The sequence below is a fragment of the Pistacia vera genome, unplaced genomic scaffold (assembly GCF_008641045.1).
Source record: "Pistacia vera cultivar Batoury unplaced genomic scaffold, PisVer_v2 Contig435, whole genome shotgun sequence".
In the NCBI taxonomy this organism is placed as follows: Eukaryota; Viridiplantae; Streptophyta; class Magnoliopsida; order Sapindales; family Anacardiaceae; genus Pistacia; species Pistacia vera.
Window position 1 is genome coordinate 102,221 of NW_022196263.1, and position 17,290 is coordinate 119,510.

At 35.9% G+C, this 17,290-nt stretch overlaps 1 protein-coding gene across 1 annotated transcript; it reads right to left on the bottom strand.

Moving 5' to 3' along the window:
* Positions 1 to 7,694: 7,694 nt before the first annotated feature.
* On the bottom strand, positions 7,695 to 13,516 carry LOC116143982 (K(+) efflux antiporter 4-like). The gene is made up of 10 exons (XM_031429433.1): positions 13,360 to 13,516; positions 12,921 to 12,969; positions 10,861 to 10,957; positions 10,679 to 10,732; positions 9,833 to 9,928; positions 9,057 to 9,245; positions 8,889 to 8,966; positions 8,629 to 8,673; positions 8,244 to 8,333; positions 7,695 to 8,126 (listed from the first exon to the last, which is right to left on the bottom strand). Exons 1-10 carry the CDS (start codon positions 13,514 to 13,516, stop codon positions 8,031 to 8,033), a joined length of 951 nt encoding a protein of 316 aa, XP_031285293.1. The 3' UTR covers positions 7,695 to 8,030.
* Between the last annotated feature and the right edge of the window lie 3,774 nt (positions 13,517 to 17,290).

The following is a 17,290-nucleotide window of genomic DNA, read 5'->3' on the forward strand; positions in this document are numbered from 1 at the left end:
TGCCTTTCTGCCATGTCTCTAAAAAAAGAGCTCATAAAATTGGAAGAGATAGGATTTTCTAAAGAGACAGGATCAACAAAAGTGTGGCGATCTTCCATCATCATTATTTGCATTGGAGTCTTATCCTTAGATAAAGGACGATGAGGTTTAGGAGATGAAGGATCTGAATGACTGGAAGAGAAAGAGTCAGGTATATCATCGGATGGTTCCCGCGTTTTAGCAGAATATTTTTCTAGCTTCTTTTGTTCCCGTTCGAGCTTAATCTTTTCATCACGTTCTTTACGGAGCTTGGCATATAACTCTTCAGTGTTGCCAAAAGCCTGAACAACACTAGAAGGTATGTGAGGCAAGACCAAAGATTGACTAATCGTTGGGAAAGATGAAAAAGAGGGTTGTGGCCATGCTGTTGGAGAATCAAAAGGATTTGGCACCAAAGACATTTCAGGAAAAGTATGTGGTTGTCTGAGTTTTTGCTTAATATATTCCTATTGAAGCGATGCCATTTGGGTTTTTAGTGACTTTATTTATGCTTTTTTCTAGAGAAATTGAGCTGAATAGCCATGAGAGGTGTTGACAATGTGCATCAATTCCTGATGAAGCTGATCAATTCGATTTTGGAGCTGATCAATCGATTTTTGTAAATGAGAAATCAGCATAGTGTGGTTCTGAGACTTGAGAGTCCACCTGATGAGCAACCAGATCCAATTTTTGTTCTATTCTGGTAATGGTTTTATTTTTTATGGGTCTTGAGCTATTCTTACCGTTTGAGGTTGTATTACACATCTAAGAGGTTAAACTCACGCATATGGAATCCTCTTCAGCTTTATCTATGTTTACTGCTCCAATAAATACTAGCTTATCTAGATCTTCTTCTAAAGTGGATAGTTTGTATGAAATATCTTATATCCTAGAAAATAAAAAAATCCAAGATACTATCCCTCCCATTGCAAATCCTTATACAACTTTTTTCCAAGTCTTCTTCTTCTTTGTCTTAAACCTTTAAAAGTCTTGTTAGACCTTCCAGAAAGTCAGTCAAAGAGTATGTCTAGACTAGTACTTTTGATAAATGTCAAATTTCAGCCACAACTCAAGAACAATACGTTACTTTGGAAATTCCTCAAGAATCCATTACCCAATAGATCCGTGAAGGATACTCTCATGTACACTTTGGCGTTATCAGGCTAGCTCTATCTTACCATGGCAGAAAAAGACTCTTAGTCTCTGTCCGAATCGCTCTATTAGATGCCAGATTTGTCCAATATCAGCATGCTTGTATAGAAATGGCACATACAACTTTGAATATTGGAATAGTCATTATGATACTGTTTCCTAATTTTAATATGTCTCTTTCTGATTTTCATTACTCCAAAGCTCTTAAAGTTCAATTATAGATAGTTGGTGCAGATTTAAATCCAGGAAGTATTACAGCTACTTTGCATTATCAGATAGTTTGGTGGATCCAAGACCATGCTCTTGATCTCGCTATTCCTACGACTACTAATACGCTGCTCCTTACTGCTGACTCTCAAAATACTTCTCATTGCATCAATATTCCCAAGCTGATTTCCAAAGATGATTTAATTAAATTGTTACCAAACTCTTGGGTGACGAGTTATGAGTCTCTTAATAAAAAGGAAACTCCGATGGTTTCTACAGAATCTACCATGCATGATAACAGTGACAGAACAACAACTATCAGATTCAAGTCTCCAACAATTCCCAATGGTCCACCTTTAAGTTTTCAACAAACTCAATTCATGATCACTCTAGTCTCACCTCACACTCCATTTGATCTTAACTATCAATGCTCAGACTGTCGTGATAATCCTATTTGGGAAATAGACTAGCATTATCTTTCCAGACGAAACCATTCCAAACGGAAAAAACAGACAACTCGATGCAGAAAAAAAGATCTTCACTTCAGATTTGAAAACCATGATCTTGAAGTTGGCCTTCTTGGTCAACCATCTAGTAAATTTGACTATTATGTCAAATATTCTCCACCAGCCTGGAAAGAATCACCATCCATTAAACCTTCATGGGAAATCCCTTCAAAACCTAAACTCAAACTACCTTACTTTAAAAAACCTTTACCATGTTATCAGTAGGCTTTCCAGTGGATTGCAAAAGAAAATAAAACAACCCATTCACCCCTTGTTCATACTCCACATGTCCAGTCCATTATAATGATTCAATCTCTTGAACCTCAAAAGACAAGACAAAATTTCAATTATGACATAGATTTTCCATTTCTTAAGGAAACTGCGACTCAACAACCAAAAGTGGTTCTTTCCAAAGTCATACAGCCTGATGGCTCCACGCCAAAACTCTCCGAAGCTGCAGCAGTTCTTAATTGGCAGACTGAAAATGCTTTAGCCCAAAATAAAACCATTACTAGAATAGAACAAAAATTGGATCTGGTTGCTCATCAGGTGGACTCTCAATCTCAGAACCACACTATGCTGATTTCTCGTTTACAAAAACAGATTGATCAGCTCCATCAGGAATTGATGCACATTGTCAGCACCTCTCATGGCTATTCAGCTCAATTTCTCTAGAAAGAAGTAGAAGTGAAGTCGCTAAAAACCCAAATGGCATCGCTTCAACATGAATATCTTAAGCAAAAACTCAGACAACCACATACTTTTCCTAAAATGTCTTTGGTGCCAAATCCTTTTGATTCTTCAACAGCATGGCCACAACCCTCTTTTTCACATTTCCCAATGATTAGTCAATCTTTGGTCTTGCCTCACATTCCTTCTGGTGTTGTTCAGGCTTTTGGCAACACTGAACAGTTATATACCAAGCTCCGCAGAGAACGTGATGAAAAGATTAAGCTCAAACGGGAATAAAAGAAGCGAGAAAAATATTCTGCTAAAACGCAGGAACCATCCGATGATATACCTAACTCTTTCTCTTCCAGTCATTCAGATCCTCCATCTCCTAAGCCTCATCGTCCTTTATCTAAGGATAAGGCTCCAATGCAAATAATGCTGATGGAAGATCGCTAAACTTCTGTTGATCCTGTCTCTTTAGAAAATCCTGTCTCTTCCAATTTTATGAGCTCTTTTTTTAAAGACATGGCAAAAAGACGTCTTGCAGCTTCGGGTATTTCTTAGGATTCTCTATCTTCCTTCCAAACAGAATCAGAAGCTTATATATCTTCTATTGATGAATCATTTGACAATAGCTTTGATTCTAAAAGTGATACTTCTGATCAACATCTTAATGTTTATCCTCAACTGATGACCCATCAGCCCGATCTTTAAGACCACATGTTGTCTCTAAAGTTGATGATGAGATGCCTAAAGGTGATGATTCCATTCCAGACTCTCTACCTATGTATCGACAATCCCGTCATACTACAGTTGAGCATGACTCTTATACAGCTTCAATAAAGCTCTACACTTTTACTGTTGATGATCTTCCTCCACACAAATGGAGAAATCAGATGTATGAATTTCAAGCCTGGTTACAAGCTGAGATGCTTAAACCTAATGCCCAAGTCTCTACTATACTTACACAGTTTACAACTAGATTTGGCAGCATTCTCCGTGATTGGTGGATTAGTCTTCAGGAGTACATACAAAATTTGTTCATCCAAATGCTCGATATTAATCAAGCTTTGTATCTCCTCTATGATGAATTTTGTGGATTACCTTACCTTTATGAGGACCAGGTCAGAGAAGAATATTTTAAGATGCGATGTTCTCTCAAAAAGAAAGATCTTGACAGACATTACAAAGAGATGGTAAAAAGATATCATATACTTAGGGGTATGGATGATCCTAACATGAAGCAAGCCTTTTCAGTGTCTATTCCAGAATCCCTAAGTCATGAAGCAACCAAGCTTATGTAGTCTCAAAGCAAACAACTTGGTTCCACTTATCTTGGAGAAATATATCAGTTTGTCATTCTTGCTCTAGAAAAGCTCTGTTCTCAAAAACATTTTTTTGATGATTATCTGAAGCGTTCTAAACAACTGACAAAGGTTTGTCAAAGACCAGAATTGCGGATCAAATGTAAATTAGATCGCTCTTGTTCTTGTCCTACCAAGAAGAAATTTCATTCCAGACGCATCAAGTTTTCTCCACCTAATGCTCCTATTAGGCGCAAATTTCGACGTTTCAAGTATCGCAAGTTTATTCGGAAAAAGAAACGCAGTGGCAAATGATCTAATCGGTGTTATTTATGCAACCGTCTTTGTCATTTTGCCAAAAATTGTCCAAACAAGCCTAAACAGTTAGCCAAAATGATGCAACAGCTTTCTCAGCTCATAGGTATAGATTTTTTTGATGATGATGTTGAAAGCTGGTTTTCAATGGATGAAGAACCCACTTCAGACACTGTTTTTCAGTTTGCAGCCACTGATACTGAGTTCTTTGATTCAAATGATTGTCACTATTTATACCATATCCAAAAAATACCACAATCTTTTCCATCATTAGCCTTCTCATGTCATATACCTACAACAAAAGTTCAGATCTTCCTTACTAAATATTCCAATCCCATTTCAGTCATAGAATTTTTTGATACTGGTGCTACTCGAACTATTATCAACCCTAAGATCCTTTCATCCTCTCAGTGGAAACCTCATCAAGAAGTTTTCTACATTGCTAATAGTGACACTTTCACTACTCATCTGATCAGCAAACCCATTAAAATCCAAATTTTTTCAGGATGTTTTACTTTTCATAAAGTTCTTGGTTCCGATTTACCTGGCAAAGATATGGTTCTAGGTTTTGATGTTTATTCTAAACTCAATAAACTTAAGAATCCTCCTTGATGGTGTTCAGAACAAGATGTTTTTCCAATCCTGGACCACTTAGCCTAACTTATTCCAGATTGAAGGCGATCTTATTGTGCAGATCAAAGACCAGCTTATTTCTCGCTCTTGTGTAGATGCTCATGCAAATTTTCTCACTAAATATTCTCATCCATTATGGAAGAATTCTGACTTCTTTATCCATCTTCCATTCATCAAGAGCAAATATATCAATCCCACTAAAGCCAGTCATTTTGGCATGTCACTAGAACATCTTAGCCTTGCTCAACAATAATGTACTCAACTTTTATCTCAATGATTGATTGAACCCACAGATTCCCAACGGACATGTGAAGCTTTTTATGTAAACAAACGTGTTGAACAAGCCAGACAAAAACTCAGACTTGTTATCAATTATCAACCATTGAATTTCTTTCTCTGTGATGATAAATTTCATTTGCCTTGCAGACCAGTTCTCTTTGCAAATCTCCATAATGCAAAGATGTTTTCCAAATTTGATCTCAAAGCTAGATTTTGAAAACTTGAAATTCATCCTGATGATCGTCATAAGACTGCTTTCTGCAATCCCAACCAACATTACCAATGGACGGTCATGCCTTTTGGTCTTAAGGTCGCTTTTTCCCTGTTTCAAAAAGCCGTGACGAAGATTTTTGCTCCCCTTCTTCATACATGTCTCATTTATACAATGATATTCTCTTCTTCTCAAAAGATGAGGAATCTCATGTACATCTTCTCCGCCAGTTTGCTAATATCATACACTTTTATGGTATTATGCTTTTTGAGAAAAAAATGCAGCTAGGACATCTAAAGATTGATTTTCTTGGTATGGTTATTGCTAATGGCAAGTATGACCTCTAACCTCATATTGCTAATGAGTTGCAAAAATTATCAGATGTTCTCACAACTAAGAAAGAAATACAACAATTCTTGGGAATTGTCAATTACATGCACAATTTCATTCCCAACATTTCTCAACTCACTTGTCCACTTTCCCAGATACTTAAGAAGAATCCTCCTTCGTGGTCTGAAAAGCAAATCAATGCAGTCAAGAGTCTTAAACGCAAATCCTTCCATACACAGCCATTGAAGATTCCCTCTTCTGGGAAACGAATTCTTCAGATAGATGCTAGTGACACTCATTGGGGTGCAATGCTTTTTGAACAAGATGTTCACAAAGTACGACATTTGTGTGGATACCAGAGTGGACAATTCAAACCACATCACAGTATTATCATTCTACTTTCAAGGAAGTATTAGCAGTAAAAAATGTCATTGAAAGGTTTGAATTCCATTTTGTTAGACATCACTTCTTTGTCGAAACGGATATGAAGTCCTTTGATCAAATGCTTCAATTCAACAAGAAAACGGTTCCACATCAACAACTACTTCGATGGGTAGAATGGTTCAACAAGTATTTTTTTCACCGTTCAACACATCAAAGGTTACACTAATACCATTGCAGATTATCTATCCCGGCCTAAAACTAAACAAGTCAGTTTCATGCACCCTAGATCCAAACCACTTACATGTTTCATGTTGCAACCATTAACCCAGTCTAGTTCTTGTTCATCATCTTCTTCACTAAACCATATTCTAAACGTACCTCCTGAATTCGATGACCTTGTTCGAATTTATACCATTGATGAAAATGCTACCACCCTCATGTTTTCTTATCAGATTCAATGCATTGAAAGATGTGGACAATCCATGTATGATATGTTAGGTGTCCATCCAGATTATCCCTTTTCAAAAATCTTTTGTTTACCTCCGAGACCAAATATCTTATTTCTAGAAGAATTATTATGGTTCTTTTGGTATATGTTACACCGGTACCACATTGCCATTTAATTCCCGGTCCATCATATATTGAAAATAATTTCTCAATACCAATCATCCTCAACCTCTGAGTTACATTTTTTGATGATTTTTCTCAAATGGTTCAAAACCCTAGAAAAATGAAAATCAGTGTTTGCTCATCAGCTTGCCTGATACAAAAGTCCTATGTCCACCAAAATGGCATAGTCTATCATGTTTTTTTCATAGACATCACTCCATCAGATTTGATGACCTATATTTTTCACAGCATCAAGTCACATTTCATCGATCTTATCCATATGATCTTGTCCATAATATGTTTGACCATCCTGTTGAGACTAGATCAATTCAAACAATCATTTTTGAAAAAAATCAGATAATTCCAGAAGAAATATGACAATCTTTTCGCGATGATGCTCCATGAGAACTCTTTCCTCCAAACTACACTGAGAAATTACTCCAAGCCAAACAAACATGCATACGTTCCATCACTGCTCAATTAAATGCCACTTCAGATTATCCAGAATGGTGGTACCTAGACTCACAACCAGATACTATGCAGGAAGAAGAGCTTCAACAGTCTCGTGATTACTATCTTCATAAATCCAAGCGACAACAGTACATGCATACATCAAGTATCTCTGCAAGGAAATCATCTCAGTTTCCAAACATTTTTTCGGATACTCATCCAAATTCATCTTCTCGACATATTCCTATTGATTGAATCCAAGTAATGAATTGTCTCGATTTTCAAGATGATGACTCGTGACATGTTACAAACCTGTCAGATGATTACAGCTCTGTGTGTCTTAAAGTAAATACTTATGTTCTTTATGATCATTTGCAAAATAAGTGTGGACTAACTAGTAGTTTGCCAACTCTAATATAATATCTATATTATAGGCAAATAAATGTAAAAAAAAAAAAATCCTAAAATTCAGTTGTCTCAGGCCATGTAATAAATGGCTTTTTTATGTGTCTTGTATGTATTGACCGGTCTGCAATTTCGCTAGGAATTATTTGGGCAGTGGTCATTGCTCTTCAAAAACTTGAATAAAAACCAATACACTTGGCTAGAAAAAACAGCTTACGCTTAGCAAAGAATAGCTATCAACTATGAATATTGATTCTGAATTACAAGCTGGAAACTATGATACAATTGAAAAAAAAAAAAGGAAAACTGTTGGAAAAGAATGATGATCCAATTCCAGGTACAAGAAAATCAGTTAGTACTCTCATTTGTTAGTGGATTACCTCTTCCTTATCTTCCATTTTGGAGGGCCGATTTCATTTGGTTGATATCTGATCCCCCTGGTAACACACAGCTTTATGTAAACAAAATAGTATGTCTATGTCCTCTTTGCACAGTGGAAGCCTCAGTAGGAAATACTTGTCAAGAAAAACTAGCAATTCCCTTTCCACTTCATATTCATGAATCATGGGATTCTTCCAGAGTCGAAATGGGAAGAAGGGTAACTCGCTGCTTCCCACTTTCTGATCGAAGGTTATCCCCTTTAAATCCCATCTGGGAGTCAAAACCATATTCAAGATAGCTTTAGATATAAGAACAATTAAGCTTCGTGTAAAGCAAAACTACAAAGACACGGTGCCTAGAATATTTAATTCTAAGATTGGCGATTACCTCAACAGCACTGTCAGGGGAGAACCACCGTAACAGCACCCCAAGATGTACAATAGAAGGAATTAACTTGAAAAGCAGAGGAGTTGTCACCTGCAATGATTAATGTTTGCAATTGACTCATAACCTGAAGGAATTATTGTTCCACAAACAATCATCATCATTTCCCATATATTTTGCAGGAGTTGGATCACCTCAGATGGCACAAATTCGTCAATTATATCAAGTTAAGACTACCAAAACCTTCACAATCACAAGATAACCCTTTGTTCATTAACAAACACTTGGGGAGAACGAAAATCCAATGTAACATTATTTGAAATTGGCATGCATAAATTCTACAAACTTCACATCATATTCCTTGAACATTATTGAATGATTGTCATACCAGGCTCAGAGCTGTTGTCCCAAGAAGCAGCAGGTACAATGTCCCCTGCAAATGGTCAAAAGTTAAGCTCTATAGTAGCTCATAGTTTCACATACTTTCCCGCTAAAAGCTAAGAGTTAAAACATCTGACATACACTATGAAGGACCTCAGTTTCTAAAATGTGAAGAATACACAGAAACCATTTTTGTAGCAAAAAAATTAAGCGAGGGATGTATTTCTGCTTAAGCACTGTCATGACTAAATGATTTACAGTACTAACCTCAACCAGATGCAGATTAGAAGCACGGCTAAGGAGAATAAATGCAAATTCCCCTATCTGTGCCAGAGACATTCCAGCCTACACAAGTGCACCGAATCAGGTTTCTTCAAGTACCAAAATACTCAAAAAGATAGCAAGCAACCATTACGCCATCACAAAATATCTTACAAGAACAGAGGTCTTGTTGTTGTAACCAAATCCCTTGACAACTGTGGTGACTACAGCTGTCTTTATGATGATCACTAATATGACAGAGGCTAATAATATGTCAATGTGATTCCAAAGAAAATGAACGTGGATCAGCATCCCAATGCTAGCAAGGAAGAGAGCAGCAAAGAAGTTGCGAATAGGTTCGACCTGCACATTTCAAAAACTTCAATGGGCTGCTCAGAGAGGGATAAACTAATGTATCCAAATTTTCATATCAGGAACCTCAACATGAAAGGCAACAATAGACGGACAACAACCATATAACACATTGCGCACGCAAGGTTTAAAAGTTGAGACCACAAACTTTTGATTCCAACATTATGATTTACTGTACAAGAACTAAAACTAATTGAAGAGAACAAAGAGAAATAGCCTGTCAGATGAATTCTAAAACATACTTCTTTGTGAAACCATAGAAATAACCACGTGAAGAACTACAAGTTTCTACCATCTTAAGTAAATTCTGGACAGATTCTAGCAGGAATCAATAATATTACATTACTCTTGGAGCTTGTTTTCTGCAAAGAGTCCCCATCATGCACACAGGCATCCAGCATAATTAAACAAAGAACGACAAACTGTTTCTGTTGCGGACGTGGCACACTAGAATGCATGCAAGGAACATAGCAACCATTGACAACAGAATAACATTACAGATGCATGCATACATATCGGGAGCATAATTAAAGCACAGAAATTTTTCAGACATAATAAAAAAATACATGTTATCTTACTTGTTCTAGTGTATGCTGAGCAAGATCAGTTGTTGATATCATTACTCCAGCGGCAAAAGACCCCAGTTCCAGACTAAGGCCTAGCTTATCGCTACACTGAAATCATACAATCAATTAGATAACAGTTCACTAAGCAAGTCATCCGAATGATTTCGCTTGTGTTACTAGCTTAAAATTATCCAAGAACCTATCAAGTTCATTATGTGCATTTTGGACCATAGAAGGGTAGTGGTCTATCCAAAGTATGGTTAAGAGAATGTAAAGACATGATTCTCAGGATCTTTTGAAGAGAATAACAGACCAACTATAAAGACTTATTCAAAAGTAACCAACAACCAAGAGACACAAACAGCCAAACTAAAGCCTTTTCTGCCAAGGCAGATGCACCAGTAGTGTAGTATTTTATTCTTCATAACCAAACTCCGCACTAACTATCTTCATGAAGTTTCAGTAACCATACAGTGTCCTTGTTACCTAACACACAGACACTTAAAATTGTAACCATATACCTATTTACAATAGAAAAAAAAATCATCATTGCAATTTTTTAACGAAAACTATCAAAGAAATATTCTAACTCAACAAAATAAAGCTAGGTTTTGCAACCACAAAGCAAACACTCATCTCAAGAGCTTAACCGTAATTCCACAAGTAAAACATCAAATTTACAATCAGATGTTAATATATGTATATATTGTTTAAATGATATTGTTTTCTCTAATCACAAAGTAAAAGAATTGAAGGTATCTACCAAGGAAAAAAGATGAGTGGACCAATAGGATTATTCTGCATGCCAAAGTAAATTAAATATACTAGATCGATCAAGAATTAGTAAGTGAAACAAACCCAGGCTACAAGCAAGCAGAATGCAACTGATGCCAATTGATAGAGTTCATTGGTCTGCACAAATAAGCATGTAAGTCATTAGATAGATCAAAGTAAAACATCTACTCACTCACATATATACATGTTTGTCAATTACAAAACAAGAAGAGTTGGTGGATTCTACTTTAAATAAAAATCTGTACCTGTGACGATAGGCTTATCATCAGCTTTAGAAACCAAGGAACACAAGTTCGAGATAATACTGACAAAGAAGCCAAAAAAGCAATCAACACAACCAACCTGGTCAAAAGGACAATTAGTTAGTCATAACTTACAGACAAGTTCAATACTTACACCTGTAAAGCACGAAAAAACACCCAATTATGCCCATGTTTGATTCTTAGAAACATATAATGGAATTTATAATTCTGGTCTACCTCCTAATTATATTGTTTTTTATTGGGTTTGGAAACCTTGATATAAGGCCTTATTTCTTGAGCCTTAATTATATTAGGGTATGTGTCTTTTAATATCAGTTAAGTTGACAAGTCCATCCTGTTCATAAAACTAAAAGTTCTGTTTCAGTCTTAATTGTTGGATCTCTAAACAACATTGGGATTATTACAGAGGCAATTTTCCTCGGAAATTTTGTCTACCATTAACATGAGGCTGATGTTTCATGGTCTTCAACAGGCATGTGGAAGTTAAACATACAAGGAAAGACTGGCCCAACTTTACATTTATGCCACATAATTATCCATAATAAAATACAATGCCCAGAGTTCAGATTGCAGGTAAAAAAAAAAGAGAGACAGAGAGACAGAGAAAAGAAAATCTAAGATAAATGATGAAATTTTCTGTGTAATTTGGATAAGAAATTACTTCTTTTTAACATTGTTAATTCATTGATTGGAAAGAATCCTCGTAGGAAAATGAGGCAGTAACAATTGATCCAATAATTTCAGAGCATTTGAACTTCAAAGTGATTTCCTTCTCCTCTTAGATCAAAGCCTCAAATTCAAAGTGAAACAGGAGCCTCACAGTCCAGTTATAATAGGACAAAATATTTATACCTGCAACTTTCCGAATAGTTTGTACAGCACAGAACATGGAAAAGTGAAATAGACCCATGGATGAATTGTTTTAGGGTCTACTTGGGAGTTTTTTTTCACTGGTTTTGAGGGGTTTTTAATTAGACTGGTTTTGAGGTGTTCTAAAACCATTATTTGCCAGATTTTTTATAGACTAGTTTTGACTGGTTTAAAAAGCCCCCAAAACCAGTGTAGTGTATTTTTGAGGGGTTTATAAAACACCCCAAATCGAGGTGTTTTGGCTGGTTTAAAAATTTTATCCCAAAAAAACTCATTTCTACTATTATTCCGTGATATACTATAATCCCTTTGCTGCAAAAAAAAAAAAAAAAGTCACAGAATAGAGGGCCAAAGGAAAAGACTGGCATTTCATTTGATTCTTCCTTCTCCAGCTTCTTCAATTCTCTCAACAAGGTTTGTTTTTCTCTTTCTCTCTCATTTTTTGTTTGGGTTTACCATGCCACTATAAACCAAAAGAAAACAGAGGATTGAGCACTGGCAATCTGGAATCATAAAGCTGTCATATGCAGAAACTGGTGTTTGTTCCTAACATTAATTGTTGGTTGGAGATGATGAATATCTCGTAAATAGACCCTTGTAAACTGAATCACATGTGTGAGTGTGACATGAAAATGATATATTACCATATTGTTTTTATTGGTTGCATAAGTACCTGGGTGTTTTTGTCCTCTTGTTTGATTGGAGAGAAAGAAAATAAAAACAAATAATGTAGGCATTATCTGTATTTATCAAAGTTAATTCAGCAAAAGAGAGAGTGTTTTAACTTTGTTTGGTTGTGATTGTGTGAAGAAAGCGAAAGATAGACAACATTGTAATTTACTGATTTGTACTTCTCTTCATTTAAATGTTTAAGTTAGGGAATTTTTATGGGCATATATATAAATTTATCAATTTAAAAAACTGTCAGAACCGTTGGAAAATAAACTCCTAAGCACAAGTTGGGTGTTTTAAAAACCGCTACTAAAAGCCCCTCAAAACCGCTACGATGGTTTACCCTCATAACCGTTTCGATGGTTTACCCTCAAAACCGTTTCGATGGTTTACCCTCATAACCACTACCATAAAACTCCCAAGCAGACCCTTAAAGTAAACTCAAGAAATGAAGAAAATGAGACCACAAACAGGCAATTTTTGGCAAGTTTCCATCTTACAGTTTGGTGATGGATATCATTCCTTGAAGAACACCAGAAGTCNCCTCATCTTTATGAAGACCAGGTTAGAGAAGAATATTTTAAGATGCGATGTTCTCTTAAAAAGAAAGATCTTGATAGATATTATAAAGAAATGGTAAAACAATATCATACACTTAGGGGAATGGATGATCCTAACATGAAGCAAGCCTTTTTAGCTTCCATTCCAGAATCCCTAAGTCATGAAGCAACCAAGCTCATGTAGTATCAAAACAAACAACTTGGTTCCATTTCTCTTGGAGAAAGTTATCAGTTTGTCATCTTTCCTCTAGAGAAGCTTTGTTCTCAGAAACAATTTTTTTGATGATTATCTGAAGCGCTCTAAACAACTAACAAAGGTTTATCATAGACCAGATTTGCAGATCAAGTACAAATCATATCGCTCATGTTCTTGTCATACCAAGATGAAGTTTCATTCCAGATGCATCAAGTATTCTCAACCTAATGCTCCTACTAGATGCAAATCTCGCCGCTTTAAGTTTCGCAAGTTTCTTTGAAAAAAGAAACACCGAGGCAAACGATCTAATCATTGTTACTTGTGCACCCGTCCTAGCCATTTTGCTAAGAATTGTCCAAACAAGCCTAAACAGTCAACCAAAATGATGCAATAGCTCTATCAGCTCTCTAATATAGATTTTTTTTTATGATAATGTTGAAAGTTTGTTTTCTATGGATGAAAAACCCACTTTAGATACAGTTCTTCAGTTTGCAGCCACTGATACTAAGTTCTCTGATTTAGATGATTGTCACTATTCCTACCAAATTCAACAAATATCACAATCTTTTCCATCATTAGCCTTCTCATGTCACATACCTACAACAAAAGTCCAAATCTTTCCCATTAAATATTTCAATCCCAATTCTTTTATAGCTTTTTTCGATATTGGTGTTGCCCGCACTATTATCAATCCTAAGATCTTCCCATCCTCCCAATGGAAACCTCACCAAGAAGTTTTCTACACTACTAATAGTGACACTTTCACTACTCATTTGATCAGCAAACCCATTAAAATCCAAATTTTTCCAAGATGTTTTACTTTTCACAAAGTTCTTGGTTCCGATTTACCTAGCAAAGATATGGTTCTAGGTTTTGATGTTTATTCCAAACTCAATAAACTTAGAATCCTCCATGATAGTATTCATCATAAGATGTTTTTCCAATCCTAGACCACTCAGCTTAACTTGTTCCAGATTGAAGGCAATCCCATTGAGCAAATCAAAGCCCAACTTATTTTTCGCTCTTGTGCAGATTCTCATGTAGATTTTCTCACTAAATGTTCCCATCTAGTATGGAAGAATTTTGATTTCTTTGTCCATCTTCTATTTTTCAAAAGTGAAGATATTAATCCCACTAAAGCTAGTCATTCTGGTATGTCACCAGAACATCTCAGCTTAGCCTAACAAGTATGTACTTAGCTTTTATCTCAAGGATTGATTGAACCCACAGTTTCTCAATGGGCATGTGAAGCATTTTATGTCAATAAACGTGCTAAACAAGCCAGATGAAAGCTCAAACTTGTTATCAATTATCAGCCTTTGAATTTCTTTCTTCATGATGACAAATTTTCTCTACCTTCCAGACAAATCCTCTTTGCCAATCTACATAATGCAAAGATGTATTCCAAATTTGATCTCAAAGCTGGATTTTGGCAACTTAGGATTCATCCTGATAATCGTCATAAGACTGTTTTCTACTTTCCTAACCAACATTACCAATAGATAGTCATGCCTTTTGGACTTAAGGTAGCTCCTTCTCTGTTTTAGAAAGCCATGATGAAGATATTTGCTCCTCTTCTTCAGACATGTCTTATCTATATAAATGATATTCCCCTCTTCTCAAAAGATGAAGAATCTCATGTTCATCTTCTTCGCAAATTTGTTGATATCATACACTTTTATGGTCATTGTTGATGGCAAGTATGACCTCTAACCTCATATTGCTAATGAGTTATAGAAGTTCCCAAATGTTCTTACCACTCAGAAAGAAATACAACAATTCTTAGGAATTGCCAATTACATGCGTAGTTTTATCCCTAACATTTCTCAACTTACCTCTCCACTTTCTCAGATGCTTAAGAAGAATCCTCCTTCATGGTTTGACAAGCAAACCAATGCAGTTAAGAGTCTTAAGTGCAAAGCCTTCCTTACACAACCATTGAAGATTCCCTCTTCTAGGAAACAAATCCTTCAGACAGATGCTAGTGACACCCATTGGGGTGTAGTGCTTTTTGAGCAAGATGATGACAAAGTATGACATTTGTGTGGATACTAGAGCAGACAGTTCAAACCGTACCAACATCATTATCATTCTACTTTCAAGGAAATATTAGTAGTAAAAAAATGTTATTGAAAGGTTTGAATTTCATCTTGTTGGACATCATTTCTTTGTTGAAACAAACATGAAATCCTTTGATCAAATGTTTCGATTCAATAGGAAAAAGGTTCCACATCAACAATTACTTTGATGGGCAGAATGGCTCAGCAAGTATTCTTTCACCGTTCAACATATCAAAGGTCACACTAATACCATTGCAGATTATTTATCCAAGCCTAAAGCTAAACAAGTTTGTTTCATGAACCCTAGGTCCAAACCACTTCCTTGTTTCATGTATCAACCACTAACCCAGATTAGTTCTTGTTCATCCTCTTCTTCACCAAACCTTATACCAGATACACCTCCTGAATTCGATAACCTTGTTTGAACTTGTACCATAGATGAAAATGCCACCACCCTCATGTTTTCTTATCAAATCCAATGCCTTGAAAAGTGTGGACAATCCATGTATGATATGTTAGGTGTCCATCCATATTACCGCTTTTCAAAAATCTTCTGTTTACCTCCTGGTCCAGATATCATATTTTCATAAGAATTATTATGGTTCTTTTGGTATATGTTACACCAGCACCACATTGCAGTTCACTTCTCAATTCATTATATGTTGAAAATAATTTCCCAGTGCTAGTCATCCTCAACCTCTAAATCACACTTTTGGATGATTTTTCTCAAATGGTTCAAAACCTTGGAAAAATGAAAGTGTGTATTTTCTCATCAACTTGCTCCATACAGAGGTCCTATATGCACCAAAGTAGCATGGTCCACATGCTTTTTCATCGACACCACTCTATCAGATACGATGACTTATGTTTTTCACAGTATCAAGTCACATTTCATCGGTCCTATCTATATGATCTAGTCCATAATATGTTTGACCATCCTCTTGAGATTAGGTCAATTTAGAAAAATCCTTTTTGAGAAAAATCAAACGATTCCAGATGAGATATGGCCATCTTTTCGCGATGATGCTCCGTGGGAACTCTTTCCTCCAACCTACATTGAGAAATTACTCTAGGCCAAACAAACACGCATAAGTTCCATCACTACTCAATTAAATGCCACTTCAGATATACAAGACTATCCAAAATGGTGATACTCAGATTCTCAGCTGGATACTGTTTAAGAAGAAGAGCTTCAACAGTCCCGTGATTATTATCTTCATAAATCCAAGTGTCAGTAGTACATGCATGCATCAAGTACCTCTGCAAGGCAGCTAGCTTAATCTTTAGACATTTCTCCGGATACTCATCTAGATTCATCTTCTCGACAATTCCTATTGATTGGATTCAAGCAATGGGCTGGTGTTGTCTCGATTTCTGTGATGAAGACTCGTGGTACGTTACAAACTTGTCAGATGATTAAAGCTCTTTTACAATCGGAGTTGTCAGGATAAAATACTATGTATATTAAAACAAATGTTTCTATCCTTTATGTTTATCTGTAAAATAAATGTGAATTATATGGCAGTTTGCCACCTCAAGAAGAATATCTCTCGTGTAAAATCCAAGAGTCAAATATTGTAGGCAAGTTTAATAAATGTTAAAAAAAAAAAAATCAAAAGTAAAAAATATCATGCTATAGTATTAAATGTAAGCTTTTGTATTTCTCTGTAAATAAGAGAATTTTCTTCTCGTTTGGGAGGAGGAGGCATTGTGAAAAATCTCTCTTGTGACATATTTTTCTTTCACATTTTTTCATGTTTCTTTCATACTTTTAAAGTCTTCTTCAACTCAAGGGTGTAGTAATATTCTGATAATGGTAAGAATAGAAAAAAGTTCTTACATATTATTTTCATTTGTGTTTCTAATGCACTTTTATTTCCACTAGCACTTTTAGATGATGTTAGAAGATGTGCGGGTGTAAATGTGTGCAGGATAAGAGGAGGGTCTTGACCATATATTCGACCGATTGTCATGTTGATCGGCTTCCATGTAGGTCGACTATCATAGCCACATGCATAAACTCCATAATCTTTTGGCACCATCTCTGAGGTCTA